Source organism: Salvelinus fontinalis, chromosome 28 (genome assembly GCF_029448725.1).
Source record: "Salvelinus fontinalis isolate EN_2023a chromosome 28, ASM2944872v1, whole genome shotgun sequence".
NCBI lineage: Eukaryota > Metazoa > Chordata > Actinopteri > Salmoniformes > Salmonidae > Salvelinus > Salvelinus fontinalis.
This window is the reverse complement of record NC_074692.1, coordinates 585,980-598,130: the sequence shown is the minus strand read 5'-3', so window position 1 is coordinate 598,130 and position 12,151 is coordinate 585,980. Positions and strand designations below refer to the sequence as shown.

General features: G+C 42.8%; 1 protein-coding gene across 1 annotated transcript in view; it reads left to right on the top strand.

The window, feature by feature from the left end:
- Positions 1–12,151, top strand: part of kiaa0825 (KIAA0825 ortholog) — a gene marked incomplete in the record, with an annotated part of 170,173 nt that overhangs the window by 51,900 nt on the left and 106,122 nt on the right. Inside the window, 4 exon segments of the mRNA XM_055886033.1 lie at positions 1,246–1,396; positions 2,860–3,050; positions 10,039–10,227; positions 10,931–11,050. Coding sequence (XP_055742008.1) covers positions 1,246–1,396; positions 2,860–3,050; positions 10,039–10,227; positions 10,931–11,050 — 651 coding nt within the window.

Genomic DNA, 12,151 nt, shown 5'->3' with positions numbered 1-12,151 from the left:
TCGTAGATATCAATAATAAGTGATATCCGTATCACCGTAGACTACACCACCGCTGTCATCCTTACCTCCAAGCGTTTATTCAAGTTGGATAATCTTTGGATAAAGACAGCAGTCGCACCATTGGAAGACATAGCTTGGACTGTAGCCTCCAAAAGCCTATTCCTCCTCTTTTCCCGCGATCCATCAAACACATTTGGTGTGTCATCATAGTGGTCTCTGACTTGTGGTCAGACTCGCTCAGGCGGAACAAACTTCAACTTGCGCCTTTTTTCAATGCAGATTTGAATGTCATTGAGAAAACAGAGAAGTGCCAACGTTTTTTTGTGGTTGAAAACATCCTTTCTGAATTTAAAAGTAATCCTCAAAGTAATCATCTAGTTTTTCTAAAGTACCTGTAATCTGATTACAATATTTTTGCTGCTAACATAACGGATTACAGTTACCATTTTTTGTAATCCCTTACATGTAACGGATTACATGTAATCTGTTACTCCCCAGCCCTGGTCATAGCTAAAAGAAAACTGCACCTCCATGACAAAGATTTAAAACTAGCAGAAAGCCATAAAAAGCCAGGGAGTTCACCAGACATATTTTCCAAAATATTCGGGGGGATTTATTGATGTCCAGTGTAGTTTCTCCGCCAAGGGAGATTGTCAGAGCACTGCCAAAGGTAGTAAAACTCTATAATTGAGTTGTAAAGAATCTGCATATCTGTGTGCGAGCGATGGCCTGACTGCACCGTCCGTTCGTCTGTCTGATGGAATGGAGGAGATGTGTTGGTTGAAAAACAGATGTTGCCTCACAAACTGAGCCAAAGGTTAAAGGCAGAGGAGAGGGAGAAGGCTACAGAGAGTCTGTGTGGCCTAGCGCTGACAGAGAGGGCTGTGGAGCAAGATGGAGAGAAGGGGGTGGGCTGTTTGAAGGGGGAGGGGCTAAGAGAGAAGGAAGGGAGGGAAATGATGGAGTGGTTCTAATCACAGCCATTTGTGAATACATCTGGCAGATTTATTTACCTCCTAGTACCCCTTTGGCCACTGCACTCCACGTATCCCTCCTCAAAGTGCCCTGCTTGCCCATGTGCCCAACCTCTTCCCTCACGCCCCCCACCTTCACCTACCCTGTGGCCCCTCACCCCCTATTCTCTTGAACTGACCCCTCCCTCCCTGATCCCCTTCCCCTTTCTTTGGCCCCTGTGCAATCCTGTTAAAAGGTATTCCTGTATGTGTGTTGTTTGTGGCCCTGCAGCCCCATGACACTGCTGCCCATCCAGAGGTACCAGGATGTGACGGAGCGCCTGAGAGAGCAGCTGGCCAGCTACTGTGTCCAGGTGTGCACCAGCACTATCCTGCAAGACGCAGAGAGCCACCACTGGGCTGACCCCAAACCCTTCTACGAGGTGAGCTAGACCACAATTACTGCATGGTACTCTACTGTAGCTAGCGTTTCGTTAATGCTCTCTGTGCTAATTGAGATTCTCTGCAAGTATTTGTCAGCAAGCGAGAGCAATGGAGTCTTGTAGTGTTTTTTTGTGTGTGTTGTGTGTCTATTCAAGTTTTTATTTTTTACGCTACAATTATGAAGAGCTCTCTCTCTTTAAATGTATTCCCAAAATGCAATATTTTGCGTTATTAGCACCCCCTTCCCCTCCCGCCCCCAAACTCAGGGCTCCACTCTCAGCTCTCCCAGCACATCTGGGGCTCCTGTGCTTCCCTGAGGGCTGGTGGGATCGAGGCGTCTGCACTGTGACCATCTGGAAACAGGGCTGCTGGAGCCCCTGTCCAAACTATACCTATGCCCCCTAAACCAACCCAGAACCCCCTCCCTCCCTCGCCCACTCCCTCCCTCTCCCTCCATTCCCGGTCACTGAGGTCAGACAGGCCTGCTGTGTGCAGGTGTGTTTTCCTCTGTCTGTCCTGGATCCTGGAGCTCAGGGGAGGCAGCTTAGCTCTTCCGGCCCAGACCCAGCACCAAGACCCAGAACCTGGCCAGGCCCAGCCACAGACAAGTCTCAGCCACACGTGCACCTCCTCTTGGTCCTGGTACAGATTGTAATTCAGGGGGGTCTGTTGGGTCCAGAGGCAGAGGATGGAGTCTTAATCCCGGACGTATGGTCATGCTCTCTGTCCAGAGACAATCCCTAAATGATTGGCTTGGGGGGAGGAGGGGGAAGAGGGGGTTGAGATCATTACTGGATGTCGAACATGTTGTTAATAATCTCTCTTTGGTCACAACACCAACTGTAGGACTGTCCCCCCCCCCCCCCCCCCCCTTGTCTGAAAGCAATTAGAGACAGGAAACCAGCCTCTCTCATTATGTCTCTCTCTCTCTCTCTCTTGCTCTCCACCTCTCCTGTCTCTCTCCTCTCTCCCTCTCCCTCCTCTCTCTCCTCTCTCTCTGTCTTTCTTTTGCAACATTTCTTTGACCCGATGTAAAAACACATCTGTGTGTGTGTGTGTGTGTGTGTGTGAGTGAACATCTGTGTGTTTAGTGATATTCCAGACTGTTCCCCTTGTCTGTGATGCCTTCCACAGATCAGGGCATGAAAGCAGTCTTTAGTCACATAGGGGAACAGGAGCCCAGGTGCAGAGTGCAGGTGGTGTGACCATGGGGCCTTCTATGTGTTGACAGCACTGTCTCTCTCTCTCTATCTCTCTTTCTCTATCTCTCTCTCTCTCTCTCTCTCTCTCTCTCTCTCTCTATTTCTCTCTCTCTCACATTCATTATCTCTCTCATTCTCTCTCTTTCTCTCGCTCGCTCACTGTTTCTCCCATCTATCTATCCATCCATCCATCTCTCCATTTCTCTATCTCGCTCCCCCCCACCCTCTCTCTCTCTCTCTCCCTCTCTCTCTCTCTGCAGGGTGATAGGTGTTCATTCTCAGTGCAGATGTGGCACTACTTCCTGACTGGGCTGCGTACTGACCTGTGGTTGGCTGTGCCGGGCTCTGTGGGGCGGGACGTGCTGGCTCAGGTGACCAGTGAGAGTCTGCAGGTTCTGGTGCAGAGGTACTCCAGGGCACGGCCCTCATACAAGAGGCACCTGCAGATCAGGTACGGTATGGTATGAGGCTGGGCTTCCCCACACACACACGCACATATGCATACAGGAACACACACACAGACAAACATGCATACATACACTCATATACACACACACATTATTGTTAGTGTTGTTGGTGTTGTTTTTATTGTTAGTGTTGTTTGTGTTGTTTGTGTTGTTTGTTGTGTTAGTATTGTTAGTAGTGTTAGTATTGCTAGTATTGCTAGTGTTGTTAGTGTTGTTTGCATTGCTAGTATTGCTAGTGATGTTAGTATTGGTAGTAGTGTTAGTATTGCTAGTATTGCTAGTGGTGTTAGCAGTGTCGGTGTTGCTAGTATTGTTAGTGGTGTTAGTGGTGTTTGTGGTGTTAGTATTGCTAGTAGTGCCAGTATTGTTATTATTGCTAGTATTGTTAGTGGGGTTAGTGGTGTTTGTGGTGTTAGTGTTGTTAGTAGTGCTAGTATTGTTAGTATTGCTAGTGGTGTTTGTGGTGTTGGTATTGTTAGTATTGCTAGTGGTGTTAGCGGTGTTTGTGGTGTTAGTATTGTTAGTAGTGCTAGTATTGCTAGTGGTGTTATCAGTGTTAGTGTTGCTAGTATTGTTAGTATTGCTAGTGGCGTTGGTATTGTTAGTATTGTTGTTGTTGATAGTGGTGTTAGTATTGCTCATACTGTTGGCATTGTTAGTGGGGTTAGTATTGTTAGTGTTGTTTGTGGTGTTAGTATTGTTAGTGTTGTTAGTAGTGTTAGTGGTGTTAGTATTGTTAGTGGTGTTAGTATTGTTAGTGTTGTTAGTAGTGTTAGTGGTGTTAGTATTGTTAGTGTTGTTAGTAGTGCTAGTATTGTTAGTAGTGCTAGTATTGTCAGTGGTGTTAGTGTTGTTATTATTGTTAGTGGTGTTGGTATTGTTAGTATTGCTAGTGGGGTTAGTAGTGTTAGTGCTGATAGTGCTGTTAGTATTGTTAGTGGTGTTAGTATTGCCAGTGGTGTTAGTATTGTTAGTGTTGTTAGTGGTGTTAGTATTGTTAGTGTTGTTAGTATTGTTAGTATTGTTAGTATTGTTAGTGCTGTTAGTGTTGTTAGTGCTGTTAGTGCTGTTAGTGTTGTTAGTATTGTTAGTGTTGTTAGTAGTGTTAGTATTGTTAGTGGTGTTAGTGTTGTTAGTGTTGTTAGTATTGTTAGTGGTGTTAGTAGTGTTAGTGTTGTTAGTATTGTTAGTGGTGTTAGTATTGTTAGTGGTGTTAGTATTGTTAGTAGTGTTAGTGTTGTTAGTGGTGTTAGTATTGTTAGTGTTGTTAGTGTTGTTAGTGTTGTTAGTAGTGTTAGTAGTGTTAGTAGTGTTAGTAGTGTTAGTGTTGTTAGTGGTGTTAGTGTTGTTAGTGGTGTTAGTGTTGTTAGTAGTGTTAGTGGTGTTAGTGTTGTTAGTATTGTTAGTGTTGTTAGTGTTGTTAGTAGTGTTAGTGTTGTTAGTAGTGTTAGTGTTGTTAGTGGTGTTAGTGTTGTTAGTGGTGTTAGTGGTGTTAGTAGTGTTAGTGTTGTTAGTGTTGTTAGTATTGTTAGTGGTGTTAGTATTGCTAGTATTGTTAGTAGTGTTAGTAGTGTTAGTAGTGTTAGTGGTGTTAGTAGTGTTAGTGTTGTTAGTGTTGTTAGTGTTGTTAGTGTTGTTAGTGTTGTTAGTGTTGTTAGTGTTGTTAGTAGTGTTAGTGTTGTTAGTATTGTTAGTGTTGTTAGTGGTGTTAGTATTGTTAGTGTTGTTAGTGTTGTTAGTAGTGTTAGTGTTGTTAGTGTTGTTAGTGTTGTTAGTGTTGTTAGTGTTGTTAGTGTTGTTAGTAGTGTTAGTGTTGTTAGTATTGTTAGTGTTGTTAGTGGTGTTAGTATTGTTAGTAGTGTTAGTGTTGTTAGTATTGTTAGTGTTGTTAGTGTTGTTAGTGTTGTTAGTGTTGTTAGTGGTGTTAGTAGTGTTAGTGTTGTTAGTGTTGTTAGTAGTGTTAGTGTTGTTAGTGTTGTTAGTAGTGTTAGTGTTGTTAGTAGTGTTAGTGTTGTTAGTGGTGTTAGTGTTGTTAGTAGTGTTAGTGTTGTTAGTGTTGTTAGTAGTGTTAGTGTTGTTAGTAGTGTTAGTGTTGTTAGTGGTGTTAGTGGTGTTAGTGTTGTTAGTGTTGTTAGTAGTGTTAGTGTTGTTAGTAGTGTTAGTGTTGTTAGTGTTGTTAGTAGTGTTAGTGTTGTTAGTAGTGTTAGTGTTGTTAGTGGTGTTAGTGTTGTTAGTAGTGTTAGTGTTGTTAGTGTTGTTAGTAGTGTTAGTGTTGTTAGTAGTGTTAGTGTTGTTAGTGGTGTTAGTGGTGTTAGTGTTGTTAGTGTTGTTAGTAGTGTTAGTGTTGTTAGTAGTGTTAGTGTTGTTAGTAGTGTTAGTGTTGTTAGTGTTGTTAGTGGTGTTAGTGGTGTTAGTAGTGTTAGTGTTGTTAGTGTTGTTAGTAGTGTTAGTGTTGTTAGTGTTGTTAGTGTTGTTAGTAGTGTTAGTGTTGTTAGTAGTGTTAGTGTTGTTAGTAGTGTTAGTGTTGTTAGTGTTGTTAGTAGTGTTAGTGTTGTTAGTGTTGTTAGTAGTGTTAGTGTTGTTAGTGTTGTTAGTAGTGTTAGTGTTGTTAGTATTGTTAGTGTTGTTAGTAGTGTTAGTGTTGTTAGTAGTGTTAGTGTTGTTAGTATTGTTAGTGTTGTTAGTGTTGTTAGTATTGTTAGTGTTGTTAGTAGTGCTAGTGTTGTTAGTATTGTTAGTAGTGTTAGTATTGTTAGTAGTGTTAGTGTTGTTAGTAGTGTTAGTGTTGTTAGTGTTGTTAGTAGTGTTAGTGTTGTTAGTAGTGTTAGTGTTGTTAGTATTGTTAGTGTTGTTAGTAGTGTTAGTGTTGTTAGTAGTGTTAGTGTTGTTAGTATTGTTAGTGTTGTTAGTGGTGTTAGTATTGTTAGTAGTGTTAGTGTTGTTAGTATTGTTAGTGTTGTTAGTGTTGTTAGTAGTGTTAGTGTTGTTAGTGTTGTTAGTAGTGTTAGTATTGTTAGTGTTGTTAGTAGTGTTAGTGTTGTTAGTAGTGTTAGTGTTGTTAGTAGTGTTAGTGTTGTTAGTAGTGTTAGTGTTGTTAGTGTTGTTAGTAGTGTTAGTGTTGTTAGTATTGTTAGTGTTGTTATTATTGTTAGTGTTGTTAGTGTTGTTAGTAGTGTTAGTGTTGTTAGTATTGTTAGTGTTGTTAGTGTTGTTAGTGTTGTTAGTGGTGTTAGTAGTGTTAGTGTTGTTAGTGTTGTTAGTAGTGTTAGTGTTGTTAGTATTGTTAGTGTTGTTAGTATTGTTAGTGGTGTTAGTATTGTTAGTATTGTTAGTGGTGTTAGTGTTGGTGTTGTTAGTGTTGTTAGTGGTGTTAGTGTTGTTAGTAGTGTTAGTGTTGTTAGTGGTGTTAGTATTGTTAGTGTTGTTAGTAGTGTTAGTGTTGTTAGTAGTGTTAGTGTTGTTAGTATTGTTAGTGGTGTTAGTATTGTTAGTGTTGTTAGTAGTGTTAGTGTTGTTAGTAGTGTTAGTGTTGTTAGTATTGTTAGTATTGTTAGTGTTGTTAGTAGTGTTAGTGTTGTTAGTAGTGTTAGTGTTGTTAGTGTTGTTAGTATTGTTAGTGTTGTTAGTAGTGCTAGTGTTGTTAGTATTGTTAGTAGTGTTAGTATTGTTAGTAGTGTTAGTGTTGTTAGTAGTGTTAGTGTTGTTAGTGTTGTTAGTATTGTTAGTAGTGTTAGTGGTGTTAGTATTTTTAGTGGTGTTAGTGTTGTTAGTATTGTTAGTAGTGTTAGTATTGCTAGTATTGTTAGTAGTGTTAGTGTTGTTAGTAGTGTTAGTAGTGTTAGTGTTGTTAGTATTGTTAGTGGTGTTAGTGTTGTTAGTGTTGTTAGTATTGTTAGTAGTGTTAGTGTTGTTAGTGTTGTTAGTGTTGTTAGTGGTGTTAGTATTGTTAGTAGTGTTAGTGTTGTTAGTGTTGTTAGTATTGTTAGTAGTGTTAGTGGTGTTAGTATTTTTAGTGGTGTTAGTGTTGTTAGTATTGTTAGTGGTGTTAGTATTGCTAGTATTGTTAGTAGTGTTAGTGTTGTTAGTAGTGTTAGTGTTGTTAGTAGTGTTAGTGCTGTTAGTTTTGTTAGTAGTGTCAGTATTGTTAGTATTGTTGGTATTGTCGCTAGTGCTAGTATTGTTGGCAGTGTTAGTATTGTTGGTAGTGTTAGTATTGTTGGGCGGGCTAGTATCGTTAGCGGTGTCAGTATTGTTGGTATTGTTAGCGGTGTTAGTGTTGTTAGTATTGCTAGTCTTATTATTGTAAGTGTTGTTAGTAGTGTTAGTATTGTTTGTGGTGTTAGTATTGTCAGTAGTGTTAGAAGTGTTAGTATTGTTAGTGGTGTTAGCATTGTTAGTAGTGTTAGTAGTGTTGGTAGTGTTAGCATTGTTAGAGTTGCTAGTATGGTTATTGGCGTTAGTATTGTTAGTGTTGTTAGCGGTGTTAGTATTGGTAGTGTTGTTAGTATTGTTAGTGGTGTTAGTATTGTTGGTAGTGTTAGTAGTGTTGGTAGTGTTCGCATTGTTAGAGTTGCTAGTATGGTTATTGGCGTTAGTATTGTTAGTGTTGTTAGCGGTGTTAGTATTGGTAGTGTTGTTAGTATTGTTAGTGGTGTTAGTAGTGTTACCGGTGTTAGTGGTGTTAGTATTGTTGGCGGTGTTGCTATTGTTTGCATTGTTAATAGTGCTAGTATTGTTAGTGTTGTTAGTAGTGTTAGTGTTGTTTGTGTTGCTAGTATTGTGTGTGATGTTGGTGTTGTTAGTATTGTTAGTGGTTTTTGTGTTGTTAGTATTGTTTGTGCTGTTGGTGTTGATCGTGTTGTTAGTGTTGTTAGTGTTGTTAGTGTTGTTGTTTGTGCTGTTGGTGTTATTGGCGTTGATCGCGTTGTTAGTATTGTTATTGTTGTTAGTATTGTTTGTGGTGTTGGTGTTGATCGTGTTGTTAGTGTTGTTGTTTGTGCTGTTGGTGGTATTGGCGTTGATCGCGTTGGTAGTATTATTGTTATTGTTGTTAGTATTGTTTGTGCTGTTGGTGTTGATCGTGCTGTTAGTATTGTTATTGTTGTTAGTGTTGTTGTTTGTGCTGTTGGTGTTATTGGTGTTGATCGTGTTGTTAGTATTGTTATTGTTGTTAGTATTGTTGTTTGTGCTGTTGGTGTTATTGGTGTTGATCGTATTGTTATTGTTGTTAGTGTTGTTGTTTGTGCTGTTGGTGTTGATCGTGTTGTTAGTATTGTTAGTATTGTTAGTGTTGTTGTTTGTGCTGTTGGTGTTATTGGTGTTCATCGTGTTGTTAGTATTGTTATTGTTGTTAGTATTGTTTGTGCTGTTGGTGTTGTTGGTGTTGATCGTGTTGTTAGTGTTGTTGTTTGTGCTGTTGGTGGTATTGGCGGTGATCGCGTTGTTAGTATTAATGTTATTGTTGTTAGTATTGTTTGTGCTGTTGGTGTTGATCGTGCTGTTAGTATTGTTATTGTTGTTAGTGTTGTTGTTTGTGCTGTTGGTGTTATTGGTGTTGATCGTGTTGTTAGTATTGGTATTGTTGTTAGTGTTGTTGTTTGTGCTGTTGGTGTTATTGGTGTTGATCGTGTTGTTAGTATTGTTATTTATGTTAGTGTTGTTGTTTGTGCTGTTGGTGTTGATCGTGTTGTTAGTATTGTTAGTATTGTTAGTGTTGTTAGTGTTGTTGTTTGTGCTGTTGGTGTTATTGGTGTTGATCGTGTTGTTAGTATTGTTGGTGTTAATGTTGTTGTTGTTGGTTTTGTTGGTGTTGTTAGTGTTGTTGGTGTTAGTGTTGTTGTTGGTGTTGTTAGTGTTGTAGTGTTAGTGTTGTTGTTTGTGGTGTTGGTGTTGTTGGTTTTGGTGGTGTTGTTAGTGTTGTTAGTATTGTTAGTGTTGTTAGTGTTGTTGTTTGTGCTGTTGGTGTTGATCGTGTTGTTAGTATTGTTGGTGTTAGTGTTGTTGTTTGTGGTGTTGGTGTTGTTGGTGTTGTTGGTGTTGTTAGTGTTGTTGGTGTTAGTGTTGTTGGTGTTGGTGTTGTTAGTGTTGTAGTGTTAGTGTTGTTGTTTGTGGTGTTGGTGTTGATCGTGTTGTTAGTATTGTTGGTGTTAGTGTTGTTGTTTGTGGTGTTGGTGGTGTTGGTGTTGTTGGTGTTGTTAGTGTTGTAGTGTTAGGGTTAGGCTCAGTTCCATAGTGTTCCTCTTGGGCTTGACGTGGGGGACTGAACGCTGCATTAACACATACTAAACACACCCTGAACACATGCTGAGGCCTTCAGCCCACAACTGCCTCCCATCACCGCTGACGGATGACAAGGTGCAGGTCGTCCATGAATTAGTGTTGGGAGAGAGGGCTTGTGTGCTTGTGTGTGTGTGTGTGTGTGTGTGTGTGTGTGTGTGTGTGTGTGTGTGTGTGTGTGTGTGTGTGTGTGTGTGTGTGTGTGTGTGTGTGTGTGTGTGTGTGTGTGTGTGTGTGTGTGTGTGTGTGTGTGTGTGTGTGTGTGTGTGTGTGCTTGCACTGTGTTACATACAGGCCTCCCAAAGAGAGAGAGGAAGTGTAGGGTTCCTCTGTCTATCTCTGCTCCAACTCACAACCCTCACATGATTACACTAAGACACACTTAGGAATGCTGTCCGTCTAACTTAGAACGGTGATGACAGATTTGGCTCCCGTGAAGAAATCGTCCAATAAAAGCCCTACAACCAATTGAGGAAACAGATTTACTGCTTTTTGGACATGAAAGAAGCCATTTTTTTTTACATAGTAGAGCGAAGGCCTCAGGCCCGTAACTGTCCTGTCATAAACTCAGCAGGAGGTTTCATCTGGCTCGCCAACCATGTTGTCATGTCATGATGTCATGCCTGATGAGAGTAAGGGATGCTCTGTGTAGTGTCTAACCCCTTCTCCCCCCCCCCCCCCCCCCCCCCCCCCCAGGTGTGACATCACGACGGTGCTGCTGTGTGTGGAGCAGCTCATGTGGAGTGTGTGTGAGCGGCCCGAGGCGCTGGCGCAGTCAGAGCCATCGGTGGCGGGCTGCGTCTGGGTCGCCTCAATCCACAGCCTGTGTGACCAGCTCCTGACCACGCTGGTCATCGTGACCGCACCCCTGCCTCAGCTCTACTGGTACAGACACAGCCTCTGACATCTGATCTCTCACACTGGCCGCACTAGCCAATCAGCTGTAGCGCATACGGTCTGCCTTTCACCAACCTCAAACCTCTGGGAACTGTCGTCATTTAAACAACCGCTTAGTCCCAGGGGTTCACTCTGACATCATAAACCTATATTAATGTACATTACTGCAGCATGGTAAGATTAACCTGGCTTTGTTGTAACAGACCACTCTTTATACAGGGTGTCATACCGCGACACCATCAGTTCAACCACCATTTGCTGTACGCTGAGTGCACAAAACATTAGGAACACCTGCTCCTTCCATGACATAGACTGAACAGGTGAATCCAGGTGAAAGCTATGATCCCTTATTGATGTCACCTGTTAAATCCACTTCAATCGGTGTAGATGAAGGGGACCGGTTGGTGTCAAGAACTGCAACGCTGCTGGGTTTTTCCACGCAGAAGAGTTTCCCGTGTGCATCGGGAATGGTCCACCACCCAAAGGACATCCAGCCAACTTGACACAACTGTGGGAAGCATTGGAGTCAAACATGGGCCAGCAACCTTGTGGGAACGCTTTCGAACACATTGTAGAGTCCAGGCCCCGACGAATTGAGGCGGTTCTGAGGTCCATACACAGTCACGGCGTAGGTAAAGGACACATAGAGCTGATATGCTGTATTCTGATGGCTATGTGTCATATCCCTCAGGACTTTCCAGTACAGGCCTGGAGAGGGCTCTGCGCCAGCTCTGGCCCATTCCCCAGGCAGCCCTGGCATACACTGGCTCAGTGCCATCCACCCTGGCCTGTTCACCCAGCAGGCAGCACGGTACGTAACATACGCCCACTCGCACAAACTCTTACACGCAGAGAGTATACCCACCACGGTCCAAGGACCATATGTCAAGCGCCATATGTGTGCTGAGTTAGGGCCGTATACTCCGCAGATATAGCTCTGCTAGGGCGTCGTCTTTGCGAGGGCCCCCAGTCTTCCCCAGGGACCGTAATACAACACAGATGCCGTTAAAGAAGTCGAGGTGGGAATCAATAGTGCTGCTACACACACTGTGTTTATGTTAATGGCTGCTGAGGGGGGGGGTTTCACTGAGGGTGTGAACAGAGACGACTGTTTTGGAGTGGGAAGAGGGGTGGGTTGTGTGCGTGCATGCGTTCGTGTTTGGGGGTTTGGGGAGGAATGACTTTTCTGACCTGAGAAGGTGCACTCAGTCACTCTCCGCCCTCGCCCCGTACTGCCCCCACCCCTCACCACCCTTACTCTTGGGTTGATGTCATCGCAGGCTTAAAGAGCGCAAATCACCCCCTCCAACCTCTGCCATACTCCCTGAGAGTTGAAATGAGTTTATGTTTATGACCTTCTTTATTTCCCTCATGTTCAGCGATGGCAGGGTGCCTTGCTGTGCTGTGGGTCCCTGGCCAAATCCACAGGTCCTTCCATGGCTGGGCCCGGTAACCAGACCTTCCCTCAGCTCAGCTCCTCACATAAACCGACTGCGATGATTATTAAGTAAAACAACAATAAAAACACAAAGCACGTCGATAAATCAAGCAGCAATATGGCCAATCAAAAGTGTGGTGCTCTCTGTTTTGACACTGGAAGCCGACCCGGTGCTGTAGCCGGTCAGATTTATCACAGCAGTTAAGGGAGGATCTCTCCTGGATTTGCAGCCCGAGTGACATCATAAATTGCGCCGTCGGGTTAAGGCATAGTGTTCCTCACTCAAGCAGCAGGGTGCACCACGCTCTCGCTTTTTGGCTGGAACGGGATGGCTAACTTTCCCTCCCCCTTCCTCCGCCTACTTTCTCTTGCCCTTTATCAGGTTTTTATTGAGACGTATACAACACACGCCCGTGCACACTCACACATTCACGCACATGCACACTCACGCGCAAACTCAAAGGGACACGCCTC